This window comes from Microtus ochrogaster, chromosome 21 (assembly GCF_000317375.1).
Source record: "Microtus ochrogaster isolate Prairie Vole_2 chromosome 21, MicOch1.0, whole genome shotgun sequence".
NCBI lineage: Eukaryota > Metazoa > Chordata > Mammalia > Rodentia > Cricetidae > Microtus > Microtus ochrogaster.
In genome coordinates this window covers 17985737-17998352 of record NC_022022.1, presented here as the reverse complement: position 1 = coordinate 17998352, position 12616 = coordinate 17985737, and the positions used below count along the sequence as shown (strand labels likewise).

The following is a 12616-nucleotide window of genomic DNA, read 5'->3' as shown; positions in this document are numbered from 1 at the left end:
TAGACCAGGCTGGCCTCGAACTCACAGAGATCCGCCTGCCTCTGCCTCCCGAGTGCTGGGATTAAAGGCGTGCGCCACCACCGCCCGGCCGAGGTTGAATTTTCTAGAGCGTGTATTTTTATAAGAGTTTTATACATACTATTAATAGTCAGATGAAAAGACCCATAATATTGAATTAAAGAGAAATATAGTCAAAACAAAATAGACTGTAATATGCAGAAAATAATTGGGGATTCCACATTGGTATGAATTGAATTAAGTTCACTCTAAGCTTTCTATGTTGAGTCTCTAGCTTCCAGTACCTCTTATTGTGTATTTGAAAATAGGTCCATTTGCATATGTTAAGAGGAGTTCCTATTGCTGTAGGGTGGACCTTTAATAAACCGTTATTGATGTCCATATTAGAAGGGCGGTTTGGGCCCAGGAATTCTGTGTGAAGACAGGAGTTAGGCCACCAAACTTGAGGGACCGTCAAAAGCCGGCAGCAAGGGTGGAACAGAGAATTCCCTTGACCTTCAGAGGCATGCACCTGTTGGCACCTTCACCTCAGACTTCTGGCTTCTAAAATTGTGACACAGTCTCTTGCTGAAACATTGTACCCTCCACCTACCACCTGTTTCTTTGTTGCAACCCTCCCAAGTTAATACACTTTCAGTTGAAGAGATATAAAGGCAGAGAAGGACAAGTCTGGGATGCAATGGGCAGCTACATCTAAACCAGGAAGGTGTTGATGCTCAGTTGAAAGTGACAGGCTTTGAGTTAGCTTGCACGATACTATATGAACACACACATTGGATTTTCCTCTTGATTGCTACATGAGATTGAGTAAACTTGCATTTCCTAATTCCAAGACTGTAACTCAGATTTCCTCTTGACAAAATGGGTGCAGAGAGGAGGATTGTGGAGCTGAAAAGATGTTTTGACCTTTTGCAACATAGAGCTGATTCTGTCAGATGGGAACAGTGTTCAGGCTCTTCAATAGTCCCATGATGAATTGAGTCAAGGCAACAAAACATGCCCAGCCTCCAACCCCTGCTTTTGGGTACTTTTGAAGAACAGAGTTAGACCTGGAAAACTAAATAAGAGTTTGTGGTACATTGTTAACAGTGTTGCTCAGCTTGTGTTTGTCTATAAACAGAAGTTTCTGTCCTGCCTGGCCCCACAGCTATTCAGCCCCAACAAAACAGACAGAAGCTTATATTAACTATAAACTGGTTGGCCTATTAGCTCAGTCTTATTTTTGACTAACTCTTACAAACTTAAATTAACCCATAATTCTTGTTCATGTTAACCACATGACTTGGTACCTTTTTATCAGTGAGACATCTTGCTTCCTCTGTATCTGGCTGATAACTGCAAACTGAGCCTTTTCTCTTACAAGAATTCTCCTAGTCTGTTTGCCCTACCTATACTTCCTGCCTGGATACTGGCCAATCGGTGTTTTATTAAGCCAATACAAGTGACGAATCTTTACTGGGTATAAGAGCATTATTCCACAGCACTTCCCCTTTTTATCTTTACAAAATAAGAACTATGAATCTAATCTCCTTTGTTTAGTTTTTTTCCTGACTGTCATCCATAACAACTTGTAACCAATCCCTGAAGATAACGCATGCCTACAAGGGAGCCATGATTTTGCTGGCCACAAAGATGCTGAAAAGCCAGCTGCTACAAACTCATCGTTTCTGAGCTGGGACCAAAAAACAAAAAAAAGGCTTGCTTTGATTTTTAAATAAGTTGAGGATGAAAATGTAGAAAAACAAGAACAGTAAAGCAAATGTTTATGGGCAGTCTCTCAGGGCACTATGATTGTTGAGAAGGTCACGGGAGGAAACCATCTTCATTTGAGTTGTTTGAGTGTTGGTTGGGGAAAAAAAAGAATCATACGTTCACTCAGCTTTTGGAAGCAAGGTAATCAAAACTTAAATGTAAATTAGGGCATGGACTTGTAGCTCAGTAGTTAAGTGCTCGCCTGGTGTGCAGAGAGCTCTGGGTTTTGCCCACAGCAGCACTTCATGTCAGACATGGTGGAGGCAGGAGGATTAGGAGTGCAGAGTCCTCTTTGGTTCCCTAGTGAGTTCAAAGTCAGCATGAGCCATACATGGGCACTGTTCTGAAACAACAACAAAATTTACCAGATAATGGTGCCACAACAAGCAGGAATCTGTCATAGCTTATCAGGGAGTCCAGGGTACTTTAAGTATGAAAACACATGACTATTCAGAGATATGGAGTGTAGCTGATGACCTCCTACCTATAATGGAACTGGACTGACTGGAAACAGAGTGACTAATGTTCCTGGGGAACAGGAAACTTAATTTTTATAGTTCTAAAAGCCTGCCATTGCAATAAAAACACATTCTAAGCCAGGCGGAGGTGGCACACACCTTTAATCCTAGCACTTAGGATGCAGAAGCAGGCAGATTCCAGTGAGTTCTAGGCCAGCCTGGTCTACAGAGCTAGCTAGTTCCAGGACAGCTAGGGCTGTTACACAGAGACACCCTGACCCCAAAAACCAAAATAAATAAATACCACCAACACACATTCTAGATCCTAGCATCTTTGTTGGGAGATTATGTAACTTGGGCTTATTATCAGAATGGATTGACGATAGAAACCGACACATGGTTGGCTGAGGAGCTGAATTGCAAGTCAAAGCAAACCTCATGCTTCATTGTAGTAGTTTTTTTTAAAGATTTATTTACTTATTACGTATACAACATTCTGCCTTTATGTATGCCCACACGCCAGAGGAGGGTGCCAGATCTCATTACATGATGGTTGTGAGCCACCATGTGGTTGCTGGGAATTGAACTCAGGACCTCTGGAAGAGCAGACAGTGCTCTTAACCACTAGCCATCTCTCCAGCCCCCATTGTAGTAGTTTTACACAGTGCATTAAAAAACTTCCCCTCAAGCTGCAGGTAGTCACTGGAAAGGAAGAAGTGTTACTGAAAAAGGAAACAGAAAAGAAATATCCTGTTCATAGACAGGGAAAAAATGTTATTTTTAAACTCATTCTGGTTCTAATTCATTTTATTTTGTTTATCATTATTAAAATTTGTTATGTATTCTAGAAACATACCATATAGCCCGTTTAACTGTTCAGCAGAGGTAAAGGGACAGTAAGAATGGTTGTAGAAGTACTGTCATTAAAAATCTTTGAGTTAGTGTTGTTAGTACTAACGGGCACTGTTAACGTCACCATGTCTGTGTGAAATCAGTGAACTCACACATCCTGACATGTGACACACTCTGTTTAGGTGGCAGTATCCTGGGTCACTGGTTTGGTCATTAGGCATCCCTCCTCCCTTCTTCCAGTGTCACGAAAGACAATGAACTTGAAAATAGCTCCAGGAAAGCTAATTCTATGGCCAAACCCCCAAAATAATGCTTCATGTTATTTTAATTGATCATGGAATACGTGATCAGAAAGTAGTTTACCAAGTTTTGTGTGCATCTGAGGGTTGGGAATGGGCAGACGTTTCTCCGATATATCACAGTTCTGATAGGATTAGACATGCTGGAGTGACCCCATCTGCCTTGTGGCAGTTGTAAAATCTGTGTGTGTGTGTGTGTGTGTGTGTGTGTGTGTGTGTGTGTGTCGGGGGGACTCATGCATGGAAGTCACAGCACAATTTACCTTCCACCACGTGTGATCCAGGCAGCAAACTGAGCCATCTCACCAGTCCACCTCATAGCAATATTAAAAGTATATTAAATACAATTCCAAGAATTTTATTTCTAATGTTTGTTGTATTCTGCTGTGTTTTTCATTTTATTACATTGGCAGAATGTGCTAAGTATTGTTTCAATTTTGAAAGATCCCAGGCTTGTGTGTGTGTGTGTGTTTTAGCTATAGGATCTTCTAGTTGACAGGTATATATTTCTAGATCTAGCATTGTTGTGTTTAGCAAACATATACTTGCTTACAGATGAATTATCACAGAATGGGATAATTACACTTTTGAGATGTTTAAGCACTTCTGCTTCACGATGGATATTAAAGAAATGCCCATAGTGTTACTATAAAACTCTTTAACTTTCAAAATTCCCCCTTCCATGTGATCATTTTCCTGAAGTGGCCTGAGGATGCTGTCGCGGCGGGTGGTAGAGAGCGGCAGTTCACTGTGAGTCGGTCGCTTGATTTCTGCTTTCCTGGGTGAACAGAAAGTGCTGAGTGGGCTTTAGTGTGGGATGGACCATCTTTTATCAGCTGTAGAGTTCCAAGCATGTTTCTAAAGTCTGGAGAAGAAAATCAGGAGGCTGGAGAGATGGTTAAGAGCACTTGCTGCACTTCCAGAGGACCTGGGTTTGGTTCCCAGCACCCATATGATGGCTCACAACTGTTACTGTGATCTAGGGGACCTTCTTCTGGTCTCCCAGACTCCCAGGCATGCATGTGGTGCCCACATTCATACACCTAAAAACCTTAAAACTAGTTTTTTAAAAAAGAAGAAAATTAATGATAAAAGGTGGACACCTGGTCTGTTTTTGTAGCGATGGATTGTACGCCAGAGTGACTGGCTCTTTCTAGAATATTTGTATTTTTTGATGAGTCCCTGACACCGTTTCTGTCTCTTATCCAGAAAGATGGAATGCTAGCATACATTGCCAACTTCCGCCTGCTTGCTGAGCTTTCTAGCCCCTTCGTGAACCAGAGGTAGGTTACCAATATTATCACTTTGAAGCTGTGTGGTTTCATTTTAATCTGTGGAAACCTTTTTTCCAAGATACAGAACTCAAGTCCCCACGATTGCACCAAAAACGCTTTATCCACAGAGCTATCTCCCCAGCCCCTCTCTGAGGCTGTTAGATGCTCCGTGAATTCTTTTATAGCCAGAAATGTGAGAGTGAGGTGGTAGATTCCCAAGCCACAGACCGAGTGTGATGTTTCTTTCACTTTTTTTTTTCCAGGTGGTTCTTTGAAGCCCTAAAGTACCCCAAGTTTTCCAAAGCCAACGTCATCAATGGAGTTCTCATGACAGTGGTCTTTTTTGTAGTGCGGATCCTCGCGATACCTCCTTTGTATTTCTTCATATACTCCGTGTACGGAACAGAAGCCTACATGAGGCTTGGATTTGTGGTCCAGTGTACCTGGATCACTACCTGTCTTATTTTGGATGTGATGAATGTCATGTGGATGATCAAAATTACAAAAGGATGCATCAAGGTCATCTCTCTCATCAGACAAGAAGCCAAGAGTAGCCTTCAGAACGGAAAACTTGATTAAAGGCGTGCTTCATCAAACACCCGTGTTTCCAAAGCCATCTTCATTCCTCCCCGCGTCACGTCTACTGATAGATGAGTTCCTGGCATGCTCCTCAGCTGCTCCGTTCCTTATGACTGCTTGTTATTCAGGGTTTCCGTGTCTTCTTCTCTCTCTTTCATCTTTAGAAAAGGAAAATAAAATTTAGTTTTCACTCCCAAGATATCTTCTTTCCTTCTGCCTTTTAAGCATGGCTAGACATCGACAGGTTTCAGTAGAAGTTGTAAGTGGAGTGGAGCACCTTTTCTGAACTTGCAGTGTACGTGGGGATCGTTCTCTGCAGAGAAATGACTATGGGGGTGACCCACTTCGCTGAAGGAGCGAGAACTGCTTTTAAGTCCGTAAGCAGCTCGGTTTGTTGTGCTGTGTTCTTTTCTAATGCCAATGCCTGTGTAGGGTCTGATTTCTAAGTTGCTAACATGTCCTTTTCTAGGCCATCAGAAATGACACAGTTTCATTTGGGTATGCGGTCATCTATTATGAAGGAGTATTTCACTCTTTGACAATATCATGTTTGAACATACTCCCTGCATTTTAAGATTTCAAATGCCGCTTTATTTCTGTCTTTAGTGTTTCATCCAACAGTTTTAAAAACTGTATGTCAGGCAAGGCTTAAGACCCATTGTGTGGACCTTGGGGATGAATGTCTTCTAAAAGTGCATGCTGGGAACATGGCTTCTGTACTACTGCCTTCCCCTCTGTTTCCTTGTACTTTTTCCATGAAAAAAAGATACTCTTCTTGCAAAATCTTCCCTGAGTTTAAAGCCTGACGCCAGAATACCAGTCTTTCCCAGAATGCATTTGTCATACCCCAGAAATCGGCCTTGTGTTGATTGGTTAGACTGACGGCACTACAGACAGGTCAGTGTTTGCGTTTATCTGTAGACTTTCTCAGGCTTGCTTAGTCCATCTTTGCTTTGCATTTTTCTGGAGCAGGAAGGAAGAAGGTGATTTAACCCAAGTATTCTGATGATCAAAACTGTCACTCTATGTGAAGAAAGTATGTGTATGTGTTTACTTTCACTTTGGTTCTTGCAATCCAAATAGAGAATTATATATTTAGCTATTATTGCCTTTATTTATTTTTTTCTGAAGTACTTGACTTTAATGATCTTAAGAAAAAAAGAGACTTAATTCAATTAGTGGTGAATACTTGAATTTAACTGAACCTAAACCAAAAGATCTAATCCATCTAGAGTCTCAGATTGAAGGGGAACGATCAACTCGTTTTCGTTATTCATCTTATGATGGTGGAAGTGGTGTAATGTAATCAGAATGGTTACTATAATACAGTTTCTTCTAATTGTCTGGAACAGAGAGAGTCTGGCAAGGTCTAGTATGTTTAAAGATGGGAATTAAAAATTCAGCCAATCAAATGTTAAAATCAGGTCCGTTTACTTTTGAAAGATAAAGTAATGTAACAGGACTTCTTTAAAGCAGCTATTGTTACATTGGTAATGGCTTGTTTATTCTACATCAGAGGCACTCAAGAGTATTGGTTGTCTAAAAGGTGAAGGTATAGGAACGCAAATGATTTTACATTGTTCTCGGCTCAAAAGAAAAGTGGGCTATTTTTTTAAGGAAAGAAGACATTTATATTATAAAACTGTTTTAGAAATTCACCAAAAAGGAATAAATCTTGAGATAAGTGTTTTTGACACTTTGAATATTGCTGCAGTTCTGAACACAGATTTCAAACTCACCATCAAAACGATGACAGCATACAGTTAAGAATCTCCATGTAAGCAATAATTGTTTCCTGCTTAAAAGGTCATTGCTGTTACTTTTAATTGATTGATGTAGCCAGTCATCAAATAAGTATATTCGGAATATCAAATGTTAAGATTTGCCATTCCCTTTGTCAGCAGCCCTTATTAGCTGCAGCACCTAAAAGTCAGTTCTCCATGTTCTCTCGTGGAATAAGTGCAATGGGAATGCCCCGTGAACTGCCACTATAATTCAAGCCAGCCTCCGGATGGGGCTGTATTTTTGCTGTGATTATATTTATCAACCGAAAATCCAAATAAAGATAAAACATAATATTTACTAAAACAATGAAATTTTCATTTATTGAATGACAAATTTTTGCTAGATATTTTAGATGTTAAGTATTTTGGCTACGTGGATTGATTTAAACGAGTCCATTAGGCATTCTGATATTTAACAACTCTTAAAATCTTTATAGAAAATAAAAACAAATTGGTATACATTTTTAAGCAATTCTATTTTTCTAGAAAAGATTAGTGACAATCTGAATGTGTAGTACTCTAGAAAATAAAAGTTCTCATGAAACTTAAAGAGCAAAAATAGCACTCAAGATCGTGGATCCTACATTCAATATTTTGTGTGTGAGACTAAAATTTTTAAGCTTGGGTTTATAGAATTTGCACTCTTGTGTCTAAAATCACTTAGAGGACTGTTTGCATTTACTTAAAATTAAAAATGAGTTACGTATGCATGCAAGGAAATTAACTCAAATTATTCTATGGTAGGTTGATTTTTTAAATTTTAACTGCTTTTTTTGTTATCTCATGGGCCAGTTAGGAATTAAGAGGAATAACGGTAGACCGTTACCATCTCTGGGAGCCGGTTTGCTGTATTATGAATAAACTGGGTCCATAGGGGGTCTGGTTGGAAATTACTTAGTCTGTAGGTATTTTGAATGAAGTTCTTTCATTAATTTTAATAATTTGTTTAACTCAGCTTTTGTTCAAGTGTCAGATTTTTTTAATTGCTTCCTCTTGAGACCTTGGGCATTTGGAGACAAGTTCTTCTTGAGGATTCATTGACTGCTGGTGACATTTCTTTGGCATCTGGAAATGTCATTTTTCATGGAGGCACAGGGAAAAGTACCATCAAAATGCGTGTTTCTTTCCTTTCAGTTTTATAACATACCTGGATAAGTTTGTTCCTACATTGCTGCAAGTATGTAAATAGGCATCTCAAGCATTGGTTTGTTTGCATTGCCTGACTTTAAGTACTTCAGTGGCTTGGGCAGCTAAAAAGCCCACATAGTTATGGGCATCAGTAATGATTCATAGAAGCTTATGCATTTTTGCGTTTGAGATTTCCTCAAAAGCAAACATTTTACTTTTGTCAGAAAAATGGCACTGTGCTTTCCAGCAGGTGTGAGTCACCACACCGGTGAGAATCTTCCCGAATGCGCACACACACACCTCCTGGCCTTAATTACAGCTCACTGACACTAAAGCTACTGAAAGCCAGCCATGATGCAAAAACTCTCAATGTATGCAGAAATGAGAAAAGCCCTAGGACCTGGTGTGGGAGGAGACAGCGAGACTGCTCTTCCTCTCAAAGACGGTATTTCCTTCCTCTCCTGAGAGTTTTCTGTCCAGGCTCACCTGGTTGCCCATCTCCTCTCTAGTGCCCCACAGACTTCATTATCCCCCCTCCATGTGCTGGGACCTCTCTATGTCAACTTCTGAGACGTGCCCGGTCATCTGTGTGCTTCTCAATCTCCGTGGCAAGTTTCAAAGTTTACAAATAGGTTCTCTCACGAAAACAAGCATTGTAGGACGTTTAAATAAAGATCTGACAAACCACAATTTATTAATAGGCTGCAGGAAGCCAGTAAGCATGTAATAATACCTGTTTACAACATAGAACAAAGGTAATTATGGTTTTGTTAGGAAACATCTGTAAGCTCTCTCTTAAACTGGTTTAGCAATAGAGTTTTATAAAGCGTTTCAGCTGGGGATTTATTGTAGGCGTGTTAATGACCTATTAAATGTTCTTTATAGACTCCATGGCAGTATTGAGGGTGTAAAATGGAGCTGTTTTGATGAGGGCAGGGTTTGGCTTGTGGCAAATTGTTTTAGTCTTGCTCTTCAATAGAAAAGACTTCTGTGGTCCTGTTTACTTAAAAGCAAACTACCAGCTGCTGAGTTAGTGTGTCTTGGAGTTCAACCCCAGGGACTCAAGTCCATGTCGTACTTGGTGTGTCTTCTGTTGTAGTAGGCAGCTTCGCGAGATGAACTGTGTGCATTGGAAATGTTTACATTTACCCACTTTGCACAGCAGCCTTGGTGTCATACCCTACACACAAGAGCGAGCGCAATGAAAATGATTTCTAAATCTCATATGTCTTAGCTCTATACCTCTGGCTGGAAACTTGTTAGACACCATCTCAAATTTTTCTCTTTGCATTTTTATGTAATTCTGTAATTAATGTGTGTTACAATCATTTGCTCTTTTGGCTAACTGAACCTAAAGACATAGCTGAGACATAGCTGTAAATAAGGCGTGTTCTGTATTTTTGTTTCCTGTTTGATTGGTTTCTCTAGGATCGTCTGCTTTTTACTTAAGGAATTTTTGTGTAGATGATATTCCTAAAAGTAGGATAAGTTATGAAATTTTTCAATTATTGAATTTGTAATAACATTTCAACATAGATCTTATTTGCAAAGGCCACTTTAAAACTGGGGTGCCTGCACTAACTATAGCGATAGGTACAATTTTTCTCCGATACTATAATATATAATCTTGTCATAAAGTTTTGGAAGCCTCTCAAAATATGCTTAATAACTTATTTCCATAAGATTGAAGAGTTTTATTTATAAAACATAAGACCAGTTAATTTATAAATCAGTATTACTAAGACGCATCAGTAAGTGAAATACAGGTGGCGTTCTTTGATTCTGGTTGTGCTTTGTTTGAAGGGATAGAAAGTATCTTTTCAGAACTTTCATTAAAATTTTGAAATGTTTGTATTCTTTGTATGTGTGCCACTTTACAGTTTATGCAAGTTCTAAGCAATAACCTGCATGTTCTACCTGGTCGGCATCCGTCCTCACGACAGTTTCCTTTACTATTCAGAATGACACCAGTCAACATGGTAGAGCCCTCCCCTCTCCCAGCGAACACCTCGGGATTTTCTCCTGTTAAAACACTACTATAACGTGGTGCAAACCTTTGTATTTTGTGAAAGAGAAATAAAGCCACAATTATTTAGTGCAAAAGTCTGTCTGGTTGGTGTGTGCTTAAATAGTACGAGCGAGCGGATTGATGAGCTTGCCGTCTTCCACTCCCAGGATCACTCCTAGCAACTGCATCTTGAAAGTGGTTTTTATACCTCAAATTCCCTCCTCCTCTCCTGGAGGAAATTCCAGCCTCAGAGAAAACCAGACATTGCAGACATTTTAGTCTGTGCTTATTGGCGGGAGGGTCGGGGCTAGCCAATCAATAGGCCCTTGTAGATGAAGGGGCGCTTGGCAGTTAGATTTTAGATCTCTTGCCTTTGTCCGCCCCGCCCCCTGCATCCTGCTCCTGCACTGTACTTTTTGCCAAGTGTCTTGCTGAAATTCCCTGCTTCTCAGATTGCAAGCAGTCTGAATTGTGCACCTGGGTCTGGAGCCTCAGTAGATCCGGAAGCTGAGCGCGAATTGAACAGACTATGGAAGCGGTTTCGTCTTTGGAGAGTGTGTCATGAGTCATGCTTCTCCACATGCCGAAATGTTGCATCGAGACTGCCATAGGAGCAGCTGAGTTTCAACATGAAAATAGCAGTCCCAGCTGTCGGCGGTGAGCGGCCCCAGGTGGGACTGCACGGATTAAGACCATTTGAAAGCAAATAGAAACAGGTCTCCCACTCCTTCAGCTGTCTCAATGCATGCAATTCACTTATTCTTCTAGTGGCCAGTCTTTACCAAAGTCTGCTTACTGGCCCCCCATTCCTCTGGATGGTCCCTAAGTGTGCCCACAATAAGTATGATGTGGCAAATTTGTCATTTTCCCCTATGCAAGTAACTGATAATCTGCCACATAGCAAGGCTCTTCGTGGAAGGACTGTACATGCGTGAGTGGCCGTGTCCCTTCGCGTTTAGGGCATAGTGCTCAGAACTCCGTGCCCGTGGCTGCTGGTCCCTTCACTTTTATTTTCTTGTTCATTCTTTCCTTCCCTTTTCCTTCTCTTGTTCCCTCCTTGTCCCCCCTTCTTCCCTCCTTTCTTTATTGCTTGTTTGTTTCATTTTGTTTTTTGAGACAGGGTTTTGCTGTGTAGCCCTGGCTGTTGTGGAACTCATTCTGCAGACCAGGCTCCTTTGAATTTAACAGAGAGTTGCCTCCTCTGCCTTCCACATTCTGGGGTTAGGGGTATGCAGCACCATCACCCGGGACACCGCTTCCATTTTCATCTACCTCCAGCTAAATCCCATGGCCACATCCCTTCTCATCTTACCGTGCCCCTGATTATGTCAGCAGCAATCACCTGACCTGTCAAAGGGGCTCCTAGAGAGTAGTGAAAGGAAACACGGACAGTGGACATGTCTACTGAGGATAAAGGTCTAATTTAAGCAGAAATCTGGAAGAAAAAACACAAAAGGAAAAATGAAATGGCTTCAGAGAATAGGAAAAGTTGAATGTAATGCATGTATTACTATTAGCAAAATAAGGTGAATAAAATTCTTATGGTATTACAGTATAAGAAAGTCTGTAATTTCACTATTAAAATGCAACAAGCATGCCTATGTCCTGTCTATGTAGGGCATGATCTTACCTGAGGTTTCAAAATCTTTTATTCTAAAAGCAAGCTTTCAATATTCAAATACCCAATGGTTATTTAAATTTCCTGGAAAGATCTGTGTTGCAGGCCAGCATCCCTGCAACATTCGAAGATGGAACGTGCAGTGTTTATGCTGTGGTTTGGACGGAAAGGCTTTATGAATGGACGCGTCCCATTAGGAAAGGACCGAACTGTAAATTGGGGACAGGAATTCGGGAAGTGTGAGGTGCCTGAGCTGTGGCAGCCATGACTCAGAATCCTGGTTTTATCATCTGGAGAGTCATGTTTGCAGCGTCTCTCTCTGGCTGTCCGCCCCAGCTCTGCCGGGCTACTGGGAAGAGCTTTCATTTGCCACAATGCAGTTAGCAAAGAACAAGCTTAGCTTTGAGAGTGCCAGAGTAAGGCTGACCTGAATGGCGTCTGAAGCTATATCCTCAGTGCCATCTGAGTGAAGAACAGACTAGGTTCGGTGACAGAAGAGCGGGCAGAGAATTGTTCAATAGTTAAGCCTGACGGGAGGGGAAGAACGGTGGGGAGGATACTTAAATTCGTTCACGAAATTCACAAGTAAGACTGTGGCGCTGACTGGAGACAGGAGCCACTGAGTCACTAAGCCTCAGCCTCCAGGGGTGGGGGTGGGGCAGAGAGCTGGATCTCAGCAGGCTGGCAGCAGCTCTTTTAGAGACCCCGTGAGACTCTCAGAGGGAAAGGGAAGGGAGTCTAAGGCTTCGGGTGTCTTGAGTATTTTAAGATCTTGGCCAGTCCCTGACTCCATTCAGAGCTTCAGAAGTTTCTGAGGTCCTTTGCTGTGCTGTCTCTTCACTTCCA

The 12616-nt window shown here is 41.2% G+C and overlaps 1 protein-coding gene across 4 annotated transcripts in view; it reads left to right on the top strand.

The window, feature by feature from the left end:
* Positions 1–10061, top strand: part of LOC101990910 (transmembrane protein 56) — a 70923-nt gene extending 60862 nt beyond the window's left edge. For all 4 annotated transcript variants that reach the window (XM_013350047.1, XM_013350048.2, XM_026784027.1 and 1 more), the window contains 2 exons: positions 4589–4662; positions 4917–10061. In XM_013350047.1, coding sequence (XP_013205501.1) covers positions 4589–4662; positions 4917–5232 — 390 coding nt within the window. In that variant the 3' untranslated portion in view covers positions 5233–10061. The remainder of the gene's footprint in view (positions 1–4588; positions 4663–4916) is intronic.
* The last annotated feature ends 2555 nt before the right edge of the window (positions 10062–12616 follow it).